Here is a 23,187-nt window from a genome sequence, read left to right on the forward strand (position 1 = left end):
GTTTTAGAAAGCACTTTGAGAAATTCCCAAGGAACAGAGACATTGCCTGGGGGAAGTACTAGTTTCTTCAGGAAATGCTTTTTTTTCCCCTGTACTAGAGCTCCTTGAACATACTCAAATGGGGTGGGACAGTCACAAAACCTAAGACAAATGTACTTTTAAGATGTGTATCTTGTTAAAAGAGCCTGATTACTGGTGGGCTGAAGATCTTTTTATCTTTATGTTGTCAGAGATACTCCTTGGAAAATCAGTGATAATCTACAAGAAGGAGTTATAGCTTCAAGGGAGAGGTTGTGTTCTGCAACTTGAGCTTGCATATGAAGTGCTGTAATGAACATGGACCGGAGAAAACTGCCTTCAAGTCATTCTGTCCTAGCACACTGATAGACTTTGTGGACACTTAGCATTTGGATATGAAGTTTTATAAACCTCTGTTGATGGTAATTTATCTCTTCACAGAATTCATTGAATCTGTGTTGTAGGTATTGCTGGTCTTTTTATCTACTGTGGGAAAAGCATAAAAAATAATAGAAACTGAGACATAGTCTAAGGCCAGCCAAGGAGAAAAGCTGCCACAGAGACTGGTGGATGATTCACAGTTTTCAAATCTTTCTTCTCTGTCATAAGCATTCTGTTTCTTGGGGGGAAAAAAAAAGTAAAATCATTGCTGTGCAAAAAAAAAAAAAAAAAAAAAAAGAAAAAAAAAGAAAAAGTTTCAAGAAGGAAACAAATGTTTAGAGAGTTGACTTGGCTGGAATTTTCTCTGTACATATACTCCTGACATATCAGTGCTTCAACTTTTTATGTGTGCATGAAGGGGGACAGGGAATAATCAAATGTTAGTGAATATGCCCCCATCTGTTTCATTATATGAGGGTGTGAAGATGCTCTTTAGCTCACATAGTCCCTGCTCTTTCAGTTGCCACATGGTCTCACTGCCCAGATTTCACATTCAAACCAACTGTGAAGAATTTTATTTTCCCAGCACATGCAGGAAGAGTGGTCCCATATTCCTATCCTTTTTGCAGAAGGCAAATATGCAACATAGCCAGACATTTATTTAAGTATTCCTTTCTTTAAGACTTGGGGACCCTTTTCCTTTATTTATGAAATAAATGCAGGTCAGCCCCTGTCACCCACATCAGATGTACTCAGTCCCTACTTGAAGAGCAAAAATGTTTTTCTCCAGTGCCCTGCCCTCCTCCTACTCTTAGTGCTCACTGGAGCAGCCAAAAACATCCTCACCAAAAATCATCTGGCAAGGTCACCATCTGGGCACGGGAGAGGACAATGATGTGTCCTCTGTCCCAGCCACATATCTGGAGTGCATTTGATGATGTCTGACACCAGAGGATCGGTGTGCCTCGCTGTTCTGGACGTACCGCGTTTCACTCCTACCACCCCTGGATGCCATGGCCCAACTTAGACCTGGGGTGACAATTGAGGTGCATGCTCTGTCATGTCTGTGCTGGCACAAAGCATAGAACCTGCTTTGCTGATCACTTTGAGCAAGGACACCCTTTGGATGCTGGGGGCTAATGGACAGAGATGAGAAGGCAAGATGTAAACAGATGTTGTGCTAGTGCCCAGAGACTGGAGTTATTAGGCACTGCATTGCACTGACGCCATTTTACAACTTCTAGCTCCTGAGCAAGCTGTCACAAGTCACTTGAGTGCATCTGCACTGAGCTTCGCTGTGTGGTAAAACAGTCAGCTGCTCTGTCTCTGTCTCTCCCCAGCCCAAGCTAGTGACTTAATTTATGGTTTGTCTTCGCTCTGAATCATCCTTACTTAAATCATCCCATACCAACACACACTGAAGTCCTTGCAGATCAGTAGCATTTTGGATTAAGACTGTTATGAACCCCTGATGATGCTGATTTGTCACTGATCCCACTCATGTTGTTTTTCTGTCTTCCCCACTGCAGATCTGCGCAGGATGACAGCTGGCTTCATGGGCATGGCTGTGGCCATCATCCTCTTTGGATGGATTATCGGCGTTCTGGGGTGCTGTTGGGATCGCGGCCTTATGCAGTATGTGGCAGGGCTTCTCTTCCTCATGGGAGGTAAGGATGGTGGTGTTTGAAGAAATGCATTTTTCTTGTTTTCATGTTCCCTCTTTTCACATGTCCCTCCTTTTCTGAGCCACTGAAAATATGTTGTCAGAGTTGTTTTACCTGATCTGGATTTGGTTTCATTCTGAGCTCCTTCTGGTGCATATCAAGGATCACCCAGCCATAGTTACATTTAACTTCCATCACAAAACTTGTCTGGAGTGTCTGTAACTCATGGTTGTAGAAAGGGTAATCTGAGATTTTTAGTACAGTACTCCCTTGTTGGATGTAACACTGTCATTTAGTAAGCTCAGTAATAAAAATTCAAGGATTATTGGATGTTATTCCCACCACTATCCTCTTCCACAGTGGGGCACTTTGATACCTAGAAACTGTGCTGAGAGTTATAATCTATATTTATTACTCATCAGCTGTTCTTGAGTCAAATGTAACCTTTAGTTTATATCTCTCTCTCTTTACTGTACCTATGAAGAGCATTTTCTCTTTTCCTTTTCCCACTCTACAGATACTTTCTTGTAGACTTCTCTCTGAAAGAACAATTAGCAATCCAGCAGCCTTTTCTGCCACCTGTACCTGTTTGTACTTGCCGTTCTCCAATATGGATGAGAAGGAGCATTCCCTAACAAGGTTTAATCAGTGCCTTGTATGGTGTGATGCTTTCCTTCCCCTGTTGGTAATTCCTTGCCTGAAGTATTTTGTGGTTGTATTTGCTTTTTTCCTGCTGCATCACACTGGAGACCCACAGTCATCCTGCAGTTGGATCAGACATGCAGACCTTTCTCCACCTTTGTACTTCCCTACTGATGCTCTCCCAATTTGCAGCAGAGGTTTTGTTTATTAATCCCCAGGTACATGCCCTGACACTCTGTGCTTTTGAACTTCTTCCCATTCCTACTACATCAGCCCTCAAGGTCATCCAACATTTCCCATGTAATGTACCAGCCTTCCTTACTACAGATGCCATCCAAATTCCTGTTAGCAGCAAATTTCAAGGCACAGTTACTTGACATGAAGGGTATGAGAGTCAAGTCCCAAAGACAGCCCTGGGTGAATGTCTCAAAGCGAACACCACTACTTCTGTTCTCTCTTCTTTCCTCTGCTGGTGATTTTTGTTTAGCTGGGTTTTTGCCCTCCAGGCAGATCATCACTTCAGTGCATTGTATCATCTGTTTATCTGTACTGTGGTGTGACACAGATCAGCGTGTGACACAGAGGAAAGATTCTGTAGTCCCAGAAGAGGAGTTAAGTGCTGGAGTAACAAGTATTTATGTTCTAGTGGTGTTGTGCTGGTGTCATTAGACATCGGTTCTCTCTGTGCCCACAAACACATTTGAAATCTGCTAGGACCTTGTGCAAGCACACACTGGTCTTCATGGGGATGTCTGTAAATGGTTTGCTGTGGGTGTCAAAACATTATAGGTGATGGCTTGCCAGATGAGCTTGGTGTTTCTTATTTATTTAAAAGCTTACTTTGCACAGGGGCCATTTTTGCTCTAATCTGTTCAGGTATCTGTGTGGTATTTAACTTACTACAGCACAACATTCAGGTTAAAACACTCAGAGTATACTAAATAAATACAGAAAACTTAAATTTATTAGAAACTAGCTATGTCTTGGTCACTATTTGGAAATTATCATTATATATGGGTTGGTTTCCAGTGCAGCTGCAGAGATTACCTTTTAACTCAAGGTTATTTGTGAGTGATTTGAAAGATGTCTGATAAAGTTTCCAGGTGAAAGGAGATTCAGTTTTAACCATGTGTAGTGGAATGGATCACTCACAGCCTACAAAGCCATCTTTTGGGGTACTCAAACAACACACATTTCAGTGGAGACGGCGCCAAGGTCATGCAGCTGGGAACAGCTTCAGTCATCCCCATGGAACAAGCTGCTCCCTCTCAGAGAGCAGGGGTTCTGCAAATGTCTCTGGAATCGTGGTTGCTGGGATCATCCAGCTGCACAGGAGCTCTCAGTGCAATGCAGCTGCTAAATGTGTTATTTTTCATGGAATATTCAATAAAACCATGAGGTGGGGTTATCCCTGGGCTAAGCAAAACTGTTTCTGGACATCCTAATCAGGTGTCAATGCTAAAGGAGGATGTGGAAAGAATGGCAGAGGTTTGCAGAAGAGCTACAAAAATGATTTGTGGTTTGAAAAACAAGAAAAAGACAGCATGCCACAAAAAGCCAATTGCTTGAAACTGTTTACCAGAAGGTTTATAATTGACTTGAACACAGAGTGGAAGTACCTGTGCCGTGGGAAGCCATCTGATAGAAGCATGCTCTTTGCATAGACAAAATAATAACCAGATCCAGCAGTTGGAACATGAAACTAATTGAAATGAGAGGCACCAGATTATTTTATCTGCCAAATTCTGTCAAGATGTGTAATATTATAAATAAAGATGTGCTGGGAGGAGATCAAACTTATTTTCTGCTTCAGTGCAGACACGTGGATCAGTATTACCCAAAGGTTATCCTCTTTCTTGTTTTGCACAAGTCAATAGCAACTGCTATACTGATTTCTTTTAACAACAAATGGGCATAAAGTAACATCTACAAACTGAAGCAGTCAGTTAATAAAATACACAACTAGAGCCATCTAATCTAAAAGTCAGTAGCTATCAATGTTTTCAGACTGTGTCATGTGTTACACAGTCATTCCTTTTACAGCCAATGAGTCTTTTAATTTAAACTTTTTTATTGTTGGATGGTGTTTGAATACAAAACTGTTGCTTCTGTCATGGCATAAGTGCTGTCAACATATTACTGTGCTGTTTCTTAAAATGCATGGAGACAGAGTGCCTCTTAGTTTTGCCTTTTTCTCAGGTCCCATAATGGGAAAACTGCTTTGGAAGGTTTCTGCCATCTGACCTCACTGCAGCTGAGACGAGACTGTGTTCAATTGGTGGCCATAGAATCAGACTGAAATCTAACCTTCCCTTCCATTTTCAACACCACTTGTCTTGGCTATGTTTATAGCATTTGCTCTTTTGCTCTTTTTTTTTTTTTTTTTTTTTCTGGACAAATAGCTCTTTTGCAATTCTTAAACATTGCCAGCTTAACATATTTATGGGGTTTGTCCCTTATTGCCCATAATTCTTTGAACAGGAAATCTCAACAGAGCACTGAGAAGCATGCTATAATAATCTAATAAGACCAGATGTGGTCTGCCTGGACCTTTGGTTCTTTATTATATTTACCAAACAATCCTTTTGCTAGCCCATGTGGCAGTGCCTCATAAGGACTTGCTTTACTTTGCTTGATCTAATTTCTCAAGCAAATTGCTGAAACAAGTAATTTACAAAATGCAGGCCATTATTTGGTTTTTAGCTCATCCGGAATCCAGGACATGTAAACGATGATTTAGAGTCTGTTTTACACTGCTATTCTGCATGTTTTTTGTAACAAGCTAAAAATTATTAATAATTCATCTTTTCTGTTTTGTCCAAATGTATCTGTATCAACAGCAACCACAGATCCCTTATGGCTTCCACAGCTCTTTTCCATAATTTTTGGTATTTATTGTACAATTTATACTTGGATTCCTTATCTTGAACTACAGTGTTTGTCTGACCACAGTAGGATTTTTTTTCAGTCCCTTGTCATCTACAGAGCCAGATGGATACTGTAAATTATGTTTAGCTCTTTTTATCTCACTTTGCATGATGGTACTGTTGTACAGCCTCCTGTCCCCAGAATTACACTAATGTTACATTCCTGTATTGTCAGTATCATTTTAGTGGGAGAGTTTCCCTTTTTGATAGTTTCTTCATTTGGAATTGTGCTCTTAAATTTCACTGTGATTAGTTCATTTTATTCATCTTACTTGAGACTGTTTAATTCTATTACAGAAGTGGGTCACACTCAAATTATACATGACTACAAGCACATCCTCTTGCAGGTTCTTGTATTTTCTCTTCATGCAAATTACCAAAAATCTGTGCACTAGTAAAAGCTCCAGCCAGTAATTTTGTAATTTTATAATAATTTCTGGAACCTTAGGAGCATCTGTAACACTACTTCCAAATGTCAGAGACCTGTGGCAAATGTGATGCTTTCATGCTCATAAAGTACCTAGTCTAACAGGAATTCAGTTAAACATCTACCTGAGGAAATGCATGTGGGATATTTTATACGTTGTGTTTTGACCAAAGAAAAATTATTTGCATCAAAACTATGCCTTTGCATTTTCAAGTCTAGAGGTGGCCACCTCATCAGTTCCCAGGAAGATCACATTTTCTGGCTTTGAGCAGTCCTTTTGAATGTATTCAAATGCTTGACTTGTTTGGGTTTATTATCATGGCAAACCTGCCAATTCTTTTGGTTGGTGTCTTCACTCCCTCGACATCTGATTTAGCCAATATTGTAAAGGTCAAATGTCAGTTTTAGTTCCAGCTCAAAAGAGCTGAGATGCTATGAACTGGCACACTGATAACTCTACCAAGTCAAATTCCATTGTCTCAGGAATCCCTTCTTTCAGTTCTCCATCAAGTTGTTTGTGAATATTTCCTGTATCATGATCAGGGAACAAGCTGATCCATCTAACCCTTGGTTTTTCTACCTGCTCTCCAGCACATTCATCCACAGGATTTTCTTGTTTCAGCATCTCAGATTCTGCTAGGTTTGCAGTCATGCAAACACAACCTCACCACATTTTCTGTGTGGGAATCCAGGGCATCCCTCTGGCTGCTCTGGAAGGTCTGGGACCCTGGCAGGGGGTCAGGGACCCCCCTGTACAGAGCCCCGAGAGACACTGTCTCTGATCTCTGTCCATGGAAAAGAGTTTTCAATCTTACAGGATGAATTACAAGCTCTGAGTGTTTGATATAAGTAGTAATTAGTGTGGCACGGGTGCAAAAGTAGAATTTTAGGATTCTAGATAAGGGGTTCAGAGGGGGCAAGATGGAGGAAAATTGGGCATGCCTTGTCCTTTTTCTTCTTCTTCATGCCCTCCATGTTTCACTGTAGTGTTGGCATTTTTCTATTGATTTAGGCTGGGGACACACTGTTCAACAAGGGTGATAGATATTGGCATGTTATTGTAAATATAGCACACGTAGTTTTTGGTATATAATGTTTGTAACATCCCACTGACGGGCAGAGCCCCGCACACTGTCCTGCAAGACAGACCTGCTGCAGGTCAGAGAGAAAAGATTTTAGATAAGAAGAAATAAACAACCTTGAAAACCAGCACAGCCAAAGTACGACTCCTTCTTTGGCAGTGGGGCTGAAAGACAGAAACTTTCTAATATCTCAGGATCATTTAAATACCACAGATCCCAACACTTCTGTTACTGTACTTGTTTAATAAAATAATCTTATAAAGACAATCTCTGATAGCCTGATGTTTTCCCAGGTCAGCTGATTTCAGTCAGCTGTTTTGAAATTTCATGTGGCTTGCATTATTTCTAATTTGAGGGCAGGGCTGACTTCTTACCAAAATACTTTAAAGCCCTCTTCCTCCTCATCAGTGCCTGCTGTGGGGAAAGTGGGGTGGCTGCCTCCTGGTGGCCTGATCCAGTGTTTTGGCAGTAATTTCACCCTCCCCCTCCCTAACTTGTGCACCTCCCTGCTGAACTGCTGTCTGTTGTCCCAGCTGGAACTACAAAATGGCACTTCCAGTATCATGTTCTGGTACTGGCTTCAGCACACAATTATCCCTGGCCAAAGCTACATCACTTGCCTTTGTAAGTGTATTAAAAGACTGACAAAGAATGGCGTTTTATCACCCTTATCAGAGCTCTGTCCATCAGCTGCACATCCATGTATTTTCCTTTTGTAAGTCTGTAATTTGTACTGAGAACACATTTCAGTGAAATAGTTAGGGGTTTTACTGCATGCCTAACAAGGCAGCCCTTCAGGGAGAGATTTCTGTGTTGTCTTATTTTGTTCCAAATTTACTGCAAATGAATGTAATAAATCATCTCTGCACTTGTTTAATTTTACCTGTTCTCTTATCAGGTCTCTGCCAGTTTTGTCCTGTGACATGCACTTTAGTGTGGCTTTATGGTTTTTTTCCCCATTTGCTACCAATTTCCTTAGAGAAGCATGTAATTTTACTAGCCTTGCAAATATTCATTTTTCTTTGCAAAGTCAAGTGAGTTTCTTGCTGTAACCTTGCTTTGAGCCAATTAGAAATTTTACCATTAATAATTCAGTCTCTAATTAGTCTATTTGGAAATTATTCCAGCTGTTAAATGCCCTCATATGTGATTTGGCTTCACCATGCAGATCTGTAATAAAATGATCTGGAGTCTCATTTAGCAGCTCATTTCTTGTCTTTGCCTAGTGATATTTTTGCCTGAGGTACTGGGCTTGGAGCTTCACTTGGGAGTCTGAAACTTCCTTTTCTAGTGGCACTGAAAGGCCTGGAAGTCATGCTGTACACATATAGTAGTAGTATGGAGTTCTTCTGGCCTGAGTTTTTGTTCTAGCATTTGCTTTCAAAAAATCAGGAATTTCTTTCATCCTCTCCTCCCTCACTACCAGCGACGATCTGCCAGTCTGAGGGTTTCAAGTGCCATTTGCCAGTTCCACTTTTGCCACTGATTTGGGTTTCTTCTGACACCCTCTAAGATTGCTGCAGAGACATTACTCTCTGTAGCCTGTCCATACTCAGAGGACCTAGGTCAGGGTTAGAAAAGCTTCAAATCCTTCCCACAGCAGAGGTGATCACCTATTCATTCCAATGCTGGCTGCTACAGTAAAGATAAGCAGGCAGGAAAGATGTGTGAGACGGAATAAAAAATTAAGTTATGCAGGTGTGTTGGCATAAAGTAATGTTTTATTTTAGATATGAAGAGAGAATGTTTTTAAAGAAATAAAGAAAAACCCACTTATGTATGTTATGAGTGTATTCTTTTTTTTTAATTTTAAACTAGGGAGAAATAGCTTTTAATAAGTAATTTCCAGCCTTCTCAGAAACAATTGCAAAATATTCCTTTCCTCAGTCCAGGGGTAAGGTAATAAAGTGCTTTATTATCCTCACAGCCAGAGGACGGAGCAACCATTTAGACTGGGTCACCTTCTCGTGCCCCAGCTGTGCCACGCTTCTCGCAGGGCTGTCGCAAGGTGCCAGCAGGGATGAGGACACACCCAGGGCTCTGTGCCAGTGCCATCAGCTGTCACAGCATGACTTGCTGTGCCCAGGAGCTGATGGCCAGGCTGGGATGCCAATCCCATCAGAAAATGGGGCTTCAAAACAGAGCTTGGGAGCCCGTGCGGCGCCGCTGTCGGTGTAGCTGTGCTGCACACGTCCGTATCCTCTTTCACAACCACCTCCACAGAGAGCCTTGTCTTCCAAACCCCCGAACCTCTGTGCTGTGCTTCCTCCGCCCGTGCTGTGCATATGTTAGGAGATGACAGTGGAGGCATCTGTGTGTTTGCAGCCATGGATTGTTACCAGCTGTTGAGTCATTTGAGTCTCAAATTTAACTCACTGTACTTTGAAAATATAACGTAACGGTAGAAAATAAGAGCGTTTATTCTACACAACTGTGGTCCTGCCATCTCAAAAGAATCATTCCACTGCTGAATAAATTAACAAAAATGGAGCAATTTAATGTAGCAGGTGTACGGCAAAGCTCTGTGACTGACATCTCCTAGGCAGTTATGAAGTACCTTCATAGTAGCTGCCAAGAAGAGGCAAAGAGAAAGATAAACAAAGGGACAAAGTAAGAGCCATTCTTTGGAATTCATTGGGAAATATGTATGTCCCACAGGGCACCTAGAACTTTTATTTTTCATTAATAATTAAGGTCTCTACCCATTCTTCAGAATGTTTACTTGTGGTGACATGATCAATCACAACACTGAATATGGAAGGTATTTCCTGTGATCGTATATATTTTTTTCATTTATACAACATTATTCTTTGAAAGTTCAATTTCTCGTGCTTCTTCCAAAAAAGGAATAGTTTTAGAAAGTTTACATCAATTATTTTTTTCTGTGTAAAGGCAAGTATAAATGCACATGTGTGTGCACAAGTGTATGCAGACAGATCTTAAACAGCAGCATGTGATCTTTAGAAAAACCAAGATCTGCAGTAAGTTACTGGAACGTGAACTATGAAGCTTGGGATAAATGCAGTTTTCACAAAGGCATAATACCTTTGGCCACTTTGAAGAGAATTTATAATTCAAAACAAATTGGAAGACTGGAAAAAAATGAGATACCAATCATGTTTTATTCCTGTGGGAGGTACTAAATTAATGATGACTGCAGAGGAGCTTAAAAATTTGGCAAAACTCCCTACAGACTGCTGTGAGAACTTATTTATATGGATTGACCTCCAGATGGAGACACAGGCTGGTTTGTATCAAGAGATGCCATAAATAGGTTATGAAAGTCTTCGAGACCAGCCTCAGCACAACAAAATTATTCCCCCCTCTGCCATGCATCCCTCACCACACACGTGAACACTGGCTCCTACCTGTGCTTTTCGTTAAATTTTGCATTATGCTCTAAAGTGATTTAAGGCTTTGAGTTGGAACAAGCTTGAGTTAATGTACAGCATTAATGGGCTTTAAATGTTTAAACCTCTCAAAGGCTCTTGATTGTTTAAAACCCTCAAACACATGACAAGGGTGTTGTGGAAGGCAGAAAAGGAGCTGATGAGGGTCTCTTTGGACCTGTGAGGAGAAGCAGAGCTCAGAGCAGTCACACAGGCTTTATGCCCATCAGGAAGTAATGTAACAAGGCCAAGAGCATTCATATTCAGGAAATAAGAGCCAACCTGTTTCTAAAAATGTCTTTTTTTGCTTTTAAGGATTTGTCCCTCTTTATGGGGAACAGCCAATGAAATTGGGGTTCTTAACTGGGGAGAAGACAGGCTCAGGGGAGACTTTATTCCTCTTTACAACTACCTGACAGGAAATTGTAGCTATGAAGGGATTGAGCTCTTCTCCAAGTAACAAGTCATAGAACAAGAGGAAATGACCACATATTGTACCAGGGAAGCTTGAGATTGGATAATAGGAAAAACCTCTGCACCAAAAGGGTGTTCAAACATTGGAACAGGCTGCCCAGAGAAGGGGTCACCATCCCTGGAGGCATTCAAGAGTTGTGTAGGTGTGGCACTTATGAACATGGTTTAGTGGTGGATTTGGTAGTGCTGAATTCCAATGGGTTAATGGTTGGACTTGATGATATTAGACATTTTTCCAACCTAGGCAATCCTATGATGCCTTTAAAACATCTCTCCCTGCACAGTTTGTGGTGTCTCTCACAGACCTGCTTTCAAGGTCATGTTCCTTGGTCCCATTTTAGGCCAGGTTTCACTAGATGTTATTTTTTTTCCAGTACTTCAGGAATATATCTGATTTCTCTAGGTGAATACTGGCACACCTGGCATTAAAATGTTGAGACCTGAGGTAACATCTCCATAAGAAAACAAGGGTGGGATATAGATGTGTTTTTTGCAAGTCAATAACACAACTGTACTGCAGAATGTAGTTGTTTAGAAGTATTGTTCTGTGGGGCTTTTTTTCCCCTGGAAGGAAAGGCTCAACAAAAGAATTCATTGTCAACTCCATAGCATTTGATCTCCATGGAAACATTATCAGCTGACTTCAAAGTCAACCTTCAAATGTGTTGTGGGTTGTTTTTTTTGGGGTTTTTTTTTTTTGGGTTTTTTGTGTGGTTTTTTTGTTTGTTTGTTTTGTTTTGGGGTTTTTTGGTTTTGTTTTGTTTTTTTTTCCTTGTGTCTCATTTCTGATGCTCCTAGATGTGCACTTGCAGGCTGTGGGGGAAGAAATACCAACACAATATCATCAGCCTTGTACCTGATCATGGGAGAGCACTGGCACTTAGGAGGAGAGAAAAAGCTTCTTTAATGAGGTGCAGGGCTCTTGGAACTCACCCCTGGTTGGGGTATGTGCACCTCTAAACTCATTGTTTTTCTGTCCTAGCTCAAATCTGTCTCCCTCAACTTGGTGTGCAGTAAATTAAGGAGGCAGCTCTGTCTGGCTTTTCAGCAGGAAGAACTGTTCATATTCCTCTGTGTGTTCATTTTAAGTCAGCTATACTGACTTGTAATTTCTCCCTCACCAGGATGGGAGGTACTGGCAGAAGCATCAGTACCTTCTAAAGTTACGAGAACAGACAACTTAGCGTAGTGCGTGAAGGGCATGCAATCAAGTTCCTTCTCAGGGATGTCAGTAGGTCTTTGAGGGGCTGACAGAAAGTAAAATAAAGTATAAATAAAGCAGAGGAGACAGATTTTGTAAAAATACAAAAGACTTTCCCACCCACAGCCCTGGAAAACAAGTTCTGTGTGTTTTAAAATTCAGTGGTTGTCCCATATCCTTTAAAGATGTCACTAGGTCTTTGATCTGTTGCTGGCTTCTGAATTCCAATGGCAAGATGCACCAAAGCCAAAGGAAGACAAGGAAAACAAAACTGGCATTTAATATTCGGTTGGTCTTTTTAAAAGGAAATTTTGCTGAGTTGTTTGCATGCCTGGCATAAAAGAGGAAATGGCACATGCAACAGAAGGAAGATTAATACTGGCATAATTTGCTAGACAGAAATGAAAACCATACTGAGGGAATGGAGAGGAAATTTCTCTGTATGGCAGATCTTTTTGTTAAAAGCAGAGGCTGAAGCAAGATTTAAATCACTTTCTTGTCTCCTCAGGTTGTCAGCTCAGAAAACAACATTCCCCTTGGGCAAATCACTGCCACACTCACTTGGTCTAATCTGCTTGGACAGAGTCCAACTGGACACTGGAAACTGCATTTTAAAAGCAACTGGAAAAAACTATAAATGAGTAGGGCCTTCCTCATTTCTGCCCAACCTGGCTCTTCCAGGGCATACAGAGATCAGTCATACCAATGTAGTTGTGTGGGCTACAGAGGATGAGTAGGTATTTCCTCTGCAACAGGAATGGAGATTTCAGCATGATCCTTTAGGACTGTACAGTGTCAGTCTAGTTTGTTGCTTGCAAGCATTTATGTGGATGATGTAAACTTCATAGGAGTGCCCTGCACTAAGTGGTTCCTGTTGACCAGACAAATCTGCATCTTATTTTGATTTCTGACTATTCTGTCTCAGTAACTGTGTCAGCACATAGAGAAATGATTTTCTGTTCCTAACAAGTCAGCTCAGGGAAACAGCAATAGAGCCCAGAGACTTTTGCAGTAAAGATCCTGAAAGTTGTACAAGCTGAATCCTTTGGTCACTTGACAAAAATGAATGGATAGGCTTTTCTCCAGCACCTCAAGGGAAAAATATCCAAATCAGGTAACCACCACCATCACCCCAAGCTCCCAATGGCTTCTTTAGTACTGCCTTCAGCAAAGAGAAGGATTAAAAAGGCATGTGACTAACTATCCTTTTAGACCTGAAAGTATTCCCTCTAGAAGTATTTATAGTGGCACACAGTAGGCAATATGGAAGAAGGCTACATTGAATTTACTCGTGTTGTACCTGTTCTCCAGTCTCACTCGTCTTGAAGAACATCTATCAGTAGACTTTTCAGCAATTTAGGATTTCCTGCACAAGAAATATTACATTAATCCTCTGAGCCTCCTTCTGAGAGAGGTCCAATCTTTTGACTGGAAGAAAATGGTCTTACATGGTTAGAGTTGTAATGAGCTCATTACTAAAAGACCAGATGCAATGTGATGCACAGATTCCTCATGCTACAGAACATATCCTGTGACAAGCCAAACCCAACCTGACTCCACAAGTTTCCCTTTAGGTCTGACAAATGCCTAGGGTGGGAAGCACCTGCCAAAGGTACAGCTTGATACTAAACTTATGTGTTGTCATCTGAGGCAAATCTGAGGTGTGATGGAGTCACTTGAGTTTGTTCAGACCTCCAGTGCCTCTTTCTGTTTAATCTTTTGGCCTCTGCCTGGATCATGCTGTGAGCTCCACACTGCAGAGGATGAAAGAACCTGCCAGAAGCCTTTGTATGTTGCCAAGCATGGTGCTTGGTAGCACACAGATGGGATAATTTTTCTTACTTTGGATTAGAATTTTTCTTCATTTTGACACTGAGGTCCTTTTCTTGCTTTCTGCTCCAGTAAAATTGGAGTAATATCACAGTACTACAACTGGCACAATTTTTGCTGTCTCCTGTGTTGTGGCTGCAAGTTCATGACCTGTTATGTTTGCTTAATGGCTGTAGTCAACCCACTGTTATTGCTAGGTTATTTTGGTTGGGTCATAGGAATCACCATTGCTAAAGTACTCAGGAGTTTATTCACTCAGGCTTTGATCTGAAAGCTTTCTGTCGGAACCCAGAATGTCCCTTGGACCCTCTTGGATGTTCTGGGCCCAGGTCAAAAGCATTTGAGACCCTGGAATGCAGCCACAGACCCCTGTGGCTTTGAACCTGATCCATGGAACAATTTACCAACCTTGCAAGAAGAACAAGAAATCACAAAAGTTTAGATATTGTAGTCGAAGTAGTCACAAAGTGAGAGGAAGAGTTTTTGAGTGCTGTACAGGGGGGTTTTAGGCCTTGTACAGAGGGGTCTGAGTTTTGTACATGGGGGTCAGAAGTTCTAAGATGGAGGGACTTGGGTGTGCCCTGCCCTCTTTCCTTCTTCTTCCTAACCTCCATGTTCTTGGTGATGTTGGCACTCAAAGATTGGTTTAGAGTAGAAATTCACTGTTCAATATAGGTGATGGGCATTGGGGAAAAACTATTAACATCTAATACGTAATGTATGATATAAAAGAGGGCACCAGCCCCCTGGGTGTCGGAGTGTGCCTTTGCCCGACTGCTCAACGGACCGCAGCAGCTCAGGGAGAAATTTTTTAGATAACATACAATAAACTACCTTGAGACCGGACGACTGAAGACTACTGAGTCTTTCTTTGAAAGCACGGGTTGGAGGAGAGACTTTTCCACCTTTCCGGGCCACCCCAATCAGGGAGTGAGGCCCTACAACAACAGACCCCACACTTTCTTCTCTGCCTAGTCCATCAAACCTTTGTGCCTTTAGTTAAGTAGTGTTGCTTTTGCCTTATGTGCCAACTCACAGCTTCAGAGAGTGCTTGCTCATCGCTGTAGCTCACTGGCTGTGGCTGTGCACAGCATGGGTGTCCACTCCCTGTGCAGTCCCATGCCCTGAGGGATATGGTCACTGAAATGTCACCATGTGCAAATCTGCAGTGTGAAATATGGACTGACACTTGGATCAGCAGGGTAAACTGGAGTTCAGCCCTCAGCTGCTGTAGCATTGCTCCTATATATGAGGTACTGATTTGCACAAGCCTAAGCATGGTCCCCATTAAGCATTTGAGGTTGTGGCTGAGGGCACGTAATCCTCTGGTGCCATAAGACATTGCAGCTTGTGCAGCAGCAGTCCCTAGACAGGCACACAGGGGAGGTGACACACAACAGGAGCACAGCTCTGGCATGTGCTGGGCATCTCTGGCACTTTGTGAGGCAGGAGGCCAAAGGCCAAATGGAAACCACATTCTGAGAGTGGCTGTAATGCAATATCAAGGCAGGTCCTGCAGTTTATCTGGTCTATGGTATAAGATAAAAATGCATTAAGTCCCAACCCAGGTGGGGATGTAATCTCACAAGGACACCACACTAAATCTCCATCACCCAGTCAGATTTATCCTTCCATGTCCGCTTTTTTCATAAGGGCAATTTTCCAGTAAAACCCTTGCTATTCTGCAGCCTATTGGTGATGCTGCAGTCTGCTTCTGCTGGAACAGTACATAATTAAGCAATAATTTATATTCTATGCGTGTATGCACAGAGCAATAAAGTGTTCTCAAGAGCTGCGTGCTGCTGAGGCGTTTAATCCGTGCACAGAAGGAGTTTACTGCAAAGCTGCTCCCTCCCTCCAAAAGGCTTTTGTCATCACTGTATTGGGAGGGAATTTGGTGTATTCTTTAATAATTTCATTTGATTGGGATATAATTTAAATAGTTAATGCTACACACTCCACTTCAGGATCAGACCTAATTTTGTTTGTTTGATGTACCTTGAAAATAGTAAAAGCTAGTAGGGCAGAGAGAAAGTAAAGATAATGTTTCACTTGTGAGATTTTTTTTCTCCCGTAGCCCTATAATAAAAGAAAGTGGTGATGATAATTAAGTAAACAACACTCCTTCCAAAGATATTAGCGGCCACAAGAAGCTACTTGAAACACTTTAAAAGGCAGAGATTTACATTTATTTGAAAACTGCATGGTTTCAAAGGACATCTTAAAATCCATACCTTTGCAGTTCTCTTTTTATCTACCAATTTATAAGTAATACTTGACATTTCTATATGCTTTCAAAAATAACAGAAGGTGAGAAGAATCAGTTTTTGGGGTTGTTTACTTTGTACATCTGACAGCACAGTTTGTGAGTCATTTCTGTCTGTTGTGGGGGGAAGGGAGAGAACGAAGATCATTCTGTCAGATGCGAAGGAAATGATTTCCGTATCATGAGACAAATGATCTGTAGGAGGAGGGTCTCAGAGATGGGCTTGTTGCCCAGATCATTTTAATTACTGGCTTTTTGGATTTCCCATGCTTTCAAATTGGTGATGTCTCCTTCAGGTTCCAGTCAGACACTTCCTCTCTAATAATAAGGATGAGAGTGTTTAGATGAAGCTCCTGACAACAGGGTCTGTTTTTCCCCTAGCACCACAAAGGTTCCCCTTCATCTGCAGTGCATCTAAGAAAGGCACCAGCTCTTGTTTTAAAACACCATGGACCTTGGAAAATCCCTCAAGGTCTATCACTCTGGAAGTCGAGCCAGGTCTATGGGTGAAGGATGGGGCTTCTGACATAGTTCCTGGGGATACTAGCATCAGGGAAATTTCAAACAGATTTACTATGGATGATTTGAGCCTGTTTGTGTTTAAATCACCAGCAGTTTTGGTCTCCCCTGGAGGTGAGGTTTAAAAACTGCGGAGGCATTGCAGACCCTCACACAGCTGGGCTGATTGGAAAGAAAGGGACATTTACAAAAAAGAAAAAAATTAATTCCTTGCAGCAGAGGCCCATAGCACTGCTTGATATAATCATGCTTGAAAACAGCTACAGCAAAGGGCTCTGACTCATAATCCACATGGAATTAGGCTTTGACCAACACTGACATTACCTTTCCCTCCCATCCCTCTTCAGACCACATCTGCCTCTGCAGCAAGGATGGCAGGACCCCAATCTTATATAGCAAATAAATTTATATCTGTCCTAAAAAACCTTCAAATCTAAACAAAAGTGATGTTCAGTGTAATTTTTAATATTGTTCTGTAATATATAAGAAAAACAGGCACAAGATAACCTAGAGTTATTTAATTGCTCAGGTTCTCAAACCACTGATGATCATCAGCCCATTAGCAGGACAGGCACTGTCAGAACCAGGCCAAAATGAAGGAAGGCTACCTGACAAGGAGTCAGGATGGAGCTTTGACTACATGTCAAACAGCAGTTTCTGTGGCACAGACACAGCTTTATGTGAAATTTCGTCTCTCACTTGACTGAAACATTTTGCAGTGAAACGTGAATTACCTGTCAAAAATCCCACTGTTGCCATGTCTCATTCATTAGGTTTCACTTAGGAGGATAATGTGTAAATCCCAGCACAAAGAACTTTGCGAGTTCTGCTCCCCCAGCTGCTGAAGGACGTGGCCTTTATCTCCCTGTGCAGCTCATGTACCAGCAAGCTCTTATTGACACCTGTCATTCACATTTTGTGCCAGGGCCATGGTTGAACTACCAGCCTTCTGGTCTGGTCATCTGCTTGCGGTGAGTGTTTTTCACAAAAAAATTAAAGTTTGTATCAGTGCAGTTTCCAGGGGATCTGGGGCATTAGTGCACATGTAGAAGGATACCTCACTGACAGCAAAAACTTGGGAGGAAACTGCATAAGGGTTCAGTTTGACTTCTGGGGAGAAAAAGGAACATAGGGTTGGGAATGGTCATGACTTCCTGCAGTCCTGCTGCCTCTGAAGCACTGTGTCTGTAATGCAGAGTGTCATGGGCACGAGCAACAGCTTCCCTCCTCCTGCCACCTCAGCTCCATGTCTTGCCTGGACTAGCAGAGGCTTCATTTCCACAGATAAGCTCAGGTTCTGCATCCCTTTTACCCATTACTCTTTCACTACAATGGCCAACAACTGTGCCATTTGCAAGGATGATCTTTTGTGTTGTGATTGCCAGTTCGTGAGGGAAAGCTACTGAACAGTCATGAGGTAGAAACCTTACTTGGTTTTCATCAGTAGGCTTCCTGGTGAGAGGCCAGATTAACTATAAGCAGGAACTTCCTTGCTTGGCTGAACGCAAGCAACACATAGGACTCATAAAATGGCCATAAAGATTTTTCTAGATGGCATAAAATGGTATTTTTTGTGCCTGCAATGAGCAGCACTAGAGAGACAGATAAGTCTGTGTTGTACAAGACATCCTGCAGAAGCACTGGGGGGTGACAGGCTGAGGACTGTGCTCTGCACTCTGTGACATTGTGCATGGCAGTCTTTATTTGTCATCATGGATTAGCACATTCTCCAGAACGGGGCCAGGCTTTTTTTAGAGAAGTCTCATTCTTGTGATTTGCTTAGTTCTCTACTGTTGTTACTTGCTCCTCTTTGTTGTTCCTTTGTTAAGGGGCAGAATACCCTCAGCAAGGTGGAGAGCCAATATATTGGGCCCTGCTCAAATACAAAGAGGAAGCAACACTCATTGCACTGAAGAGCTTGTGAACAAAACAGCCAAGACAAAGCGTGAAAACAAGGGGAGCATTTGAAATCCGAAGTTATTTCCTTCCCTTTTATACTTGGCAAATGCAGCTTTAGTCTGGCCACACAGATTTTCCCACCCACCTCTCTTAACAATCTTATATTTTGAAAGAACAGAAATTACCATGTTCTTACTAGCAAAGAAAGGCCTTCCCTGTCATTTTTCTAACCACAATCATTTGAAATGACCCACAGAGCTCAGTTCAGAGTACAGTGCCTCTGAGGTATCACTGTGTGATCCCACAATGTTCTAGTCATTCTGACATGGAACACAGGGAACAACCACATTCTTGTCAAACATCTTCATATTACTGAATTACCTAAGTAACACAGTAAAACATGGAAAGAACATGTGGTTTCTGTAGATATTCTCAGTTCAGTCAGAGAGAAAAAGAGAAGGTTTTCTAACCAGGCGAGAGCCTGGGAGACAGTTGGGAAAGAATGTAAATAATTCTCTAATCTATCTTGTTGTTCACATTGTTTATAGATAGGTTCTGCCATTGTGTGTCATTCGCTGCACACCAATGGTGTGAGATGCTTTTACTCTGAGACCAATGAAATTAGTCTGCACAACGTTCTCTATAAATAGAGCGGTGCATTTGAAATAAATCAGAGTTCATTCTCTTGCCTTTGACTTGGAGTCATTCTCGTTACCCTCCTGCTCAACGGTGACAGGTTTCTAATCAAACAACTTGATTTTTTACTAATGGATTGTGGGACGGAAATCTTCCCATTTATCCTACTCTGTGCATTGAAGTAGTATAGGACAATTCCAGAGCCTGGGATCTCACAAGGCTTTTGCAAGAATCCAGATCACTGATTGCAGACTGCTGGGATGCTGGTAGGAGGCAAGAAGTCTATTTTGAATGAAATAGGCGTAGTACCTACTTCAGCAGCTCACTGGTCCTCACTGGTAGCCAGTGACACTCCCATAGTATGAGAATTTATGATTATCCTGGGCAGCTGTACATGGCATTAGGGGAAGCACCTGACCTTTACAGCAGAGACTATCTACAAGTGACATGCCAAAACACAGTGGAGAAAAGGCCATACAAACAGGCACAGAAGAGGGAACGGAGACAGAACAATAACAGTGACCTCACTGCAGGTCCATGATAGAGATTTGCCTGTAGATTTAATGTCTATGTGATGTTCCTGTTAAATAAAGGGGGTGGGTATTGCGCAAAGTCCACATATTTTGGTGATGTGTGTATGTTTCTGCAAATGCTCCCAGTTTCTGAACCAAATTCCATGGCACTTCACCAAATAATCTTACCTCTGTGTTCCCAGTGGGAGTGTCAAATTCATTTACTCAATGCAACTGCAACTAAAAAGAGCAAAGCAGCAGAGAAACAACAGCAAAAGTGTTGCAGAAGAGAAGCAGAGCTGGGACAGGAAGGAGTAGAAGGAAGCAAGGGCATCTATTAAGCAGAAGACAGGAGCTTGTCACTGAAACTAGGTAGATTGTGACTACTTTGGAAGATTATGCTGGTTTAGGGATGGGACCAGGAAGAAGAGGACATTCCTCACCAGCAGCTGTAGGTGAACAGATGCAGGACATGCTCCGCAGGTAGCACATGTCACATGTTGCTGATCCGTGCAGGAACAGGGGAGGACACACAGGACTGACTGTGTGTGTCCTGTAGCACTAGTCCTGCAGGCTGCCTTGTGTGCCCAGGGCTCTTCAGGCAATTTAGAGAGTCCCACAAAGGGAGGAATTAGAGAAGAAAAATAAAGTACCAACTTCATGCTGACATGAGTCGTTATCTCTTGTGGCAGGTGTGTAGCATCTGTATCTATCAGTTATTTGGTGTGTGGGTGGCAATTGTGACATTTCAGGAGCTCAGAGTTTAGCTTTGATGAAGCTGGAGGCCAAAGATCAAAATTAGACTCATCTGGGGTGGGATACAGTTCAGCCTCATCTGATATGAGTGTTTTTCTGTAACACCACCTGACAGAGTTAGGAAGTTTGTCCTCGCCGTGTTCTCAGGAAGAAATAAAAAATGAAATATTGCTGCAGAGATGGAAAACAAGAACAGGATATTTTGAAGATTTCAGCAACGTGGCAGAGGGCACCTAGACTGAAACTGGAGTTATGCAGAGGGCAGAATCTGAGTTTTGTGAAGGATTTTAAGATTTTTTTTTTTTAGTGATTTTAAAAGGAAACTGTATAATGAAAAAATCTGTATTTTGATATAAGAAAAGCATGAAGAAAATCTCCCACGTAAGTTCAAATGTACATTTCAACAGAGCCAGAATATGACAAGTATATTGTAATACTCTATAAAGTCTATCACTGAAAAATTGGAATGAAACAAAAAATTCAAGGTTATTTTTCCTTCCAAAAATGTCAAAACAAGATTATTCACTCTGTATTTACTCTGTAAAGCAAAGTTTCAGAAAATTCAATGGTTCGATGAAGCATTCTGGTTCCCAAGGGAGTGCTCATAATGAAAAAGTGTTCCTGTTGAAGTTTCTCCATACAGCTCTGTCAGCAGCAGATCAATATTCAGGGCTCTGGTGGCACTCAGTGCTTTCTCCCTGGAGCCTCCAGACTCAGCCGCTCTCTATACAGACGTCTTCCCTTAGGCACTTCCTTACTGCTTGAACCAACTCTTCTTGGGCAGCTTGGAAAAGGGTTTGTCTATCACTCTTCTAACTTCTCTTTCTTTTTTTCCTCCCTCCTTCTCCCCTTCCCGCTCTCCTCCAGGAACCTTCTGCATCATTTCACTGTGCACGTGCGTGGCTGGAATCAACTTTGAGCTCTCCCGCTACCCCCGCTACCTGTACGGACTTCCCGACGACATCAGCCATGGCTATGGCTGGTCCATGTTCTGTGCGTGGGGGGGCCTGGGCCTCACTCTGATCTCTGGCTTCTTCTGCACTCTGGCCCCTTCTGTCCAACCTGTCCCCAGGACCAACTGCCCCAAATCTAGACCTGAGAATGGGACAGTGTGCTAAAACAAATAGCAAACAAATACACACACACACACACACACACACACAAAGACATATATATATATATATATATATATGCCTAGGTATGCCAATACATGCATATATATGTATATATAATTATATATATATATAAAATCTCAAATTAATGCCAGTGCCAAGGTAGAGCTGAGTCCAATATGGCACTCACATCTCCACTGGACTCTGTGTTGCTTCATACTTTCTCACAGTGATGGGAAAGCTTTTCTCTCACGTGGCTCTTCCATCCAACTCTTAACTTCAGCATCATACCTTAGAGGTCAAATGAACCTACAGATGCACCTACCTACTGCCATTTGGGAGGGGGAACAGGGGAATTCCCATGTGGGGAATCTGGAACCAGAATCTGTACAGGACATGGTGGGGGCAGAGGCGTGGGGGGGATGACAAAAAAAGTGTGTTCGTTGCAGCCAGAAGGGAAAATGTAAACAGCAAGCAAATGAAGCGTTTGAGCCACTTCAACAACATACCTCCTAAAGGCCATTATCAGAAACCCACCCACGTTCTTTTTCTTTCTTAAAACAAAATGACAGAAGTCGTGCCATTGGTTTTGTTGGGTTTTTTTTTCTCCTTAAAACACAGAAAACAAAATGGACAGAATGTGTGAGGAAAAGTAGAAAAGCATTTTCTCTTTGCCTGCCAAACTTTAGAGAGAAGCAAACAAGTGAAAATAATAATTATTAATAATAATAAAAAACATCTAAGAAAATAAAACCAGAAACAATAAAAATCTCCAAGAGGACATCTCAGCGGACTTTCCAACAATGCGGTTTTAATCTTCCAGCTGCCTTACGTCCAGGCTTACAACTGAGGCTGAACTGCTAATGTAAATGCAGCAGAAGGCCTTTTGAAAATGCTGTGATACATGTGTGTATAACTTTTTCTTCCCTCTTATTTTATTTATTTTTTTTAACAAAAAGAAAAATTTAAAACATTGCAATGTGATTGTCCACCAAACCATCCATGCTGTATTTGTGGCCCAAGACTGAGGCACCGCAACGGCAGAAGCGTGAGGAAAGCCATCAGGTCTGAGACAGCGCATCTTCTCTGGTGGATTTCAGCAGGTTTTGTTTTTCATGGAGCTTCTGAGAGTTCAGGATGGTGGATCCAGGGGAAGACTGACCAAGGAGAAGGGAGGTGGGGGGAGGCCTGCTAGCTGTTCTTCCCAGGGATTTGATGGAATGGGATTTCATCAAGTTTCCAGTTTGGATGTTTGAGACAACTGAGCAAAAGCCATTGTGAAGGAGAAAAAGGGAGCTAATTTCTGTAGAAGAGAAGTAAGAGATGCCTCTCATTGTGTTCATGTATGCCAAATAAGACCTTCCCACATCTTGTCTTTGGAAACTGCCCCAATTCAATGGACATCTCCTCTCTCCATCTGGGAGAACTGTGTACAGATGGATGTGAAAGGGT

At 41.9% G+C, this 23,187-nt stretch overlaps 1 protein-coding gene across 3 annotated transcripts in view; it reads left to right on the forward strand.

Annotated features, from left to right (window-relative positions):
- TMEM178B (transmembrane protein 178B) overlaps window positions 1–22,681 on the forward strand; it is a 211,883-nt gene extending 189,202 nt beyond the window's left edge. For all 3 annotated transcript variants that reach the window (XM_068190830.1, XM_068190831.1, XM_068190833.1), the window contains 2 exons: window positions 1,929–2,066; window positions 21,491–22,681. In XM_068190830.1, coding sequence (XP_068046931.1) covers window positions 1,929–2,066; window positions 21,491–21,741 — 389 coding nt within the window. In that variant the 3' untranslated portion in view covers window positions 21,742–22,681. The remainder of the gene's footprint in view (window positions 1–1,928; window positions 2,067–21,490) is intronic.
- The last annotated feature ends 506 nt before the right edge of the window (window positions 22,682–23,187 follow it).

This window comes from Anomalospiza imberbis, chromosome 5, assembly GCF_031753505.1.
Source record: "Anomalospiza imberbis isolate Cuckoo-Finch-1a 21T00152 chromosome 5, ASM3175350v1, whole genome shotgun sequence".
Classification (NCBI taxonomy): Eukaryota; Metazoa; Chordata; class Aves; order Passeriformes; family Viduidae; genus Anomalospiza; species Anomalospiza imberbis.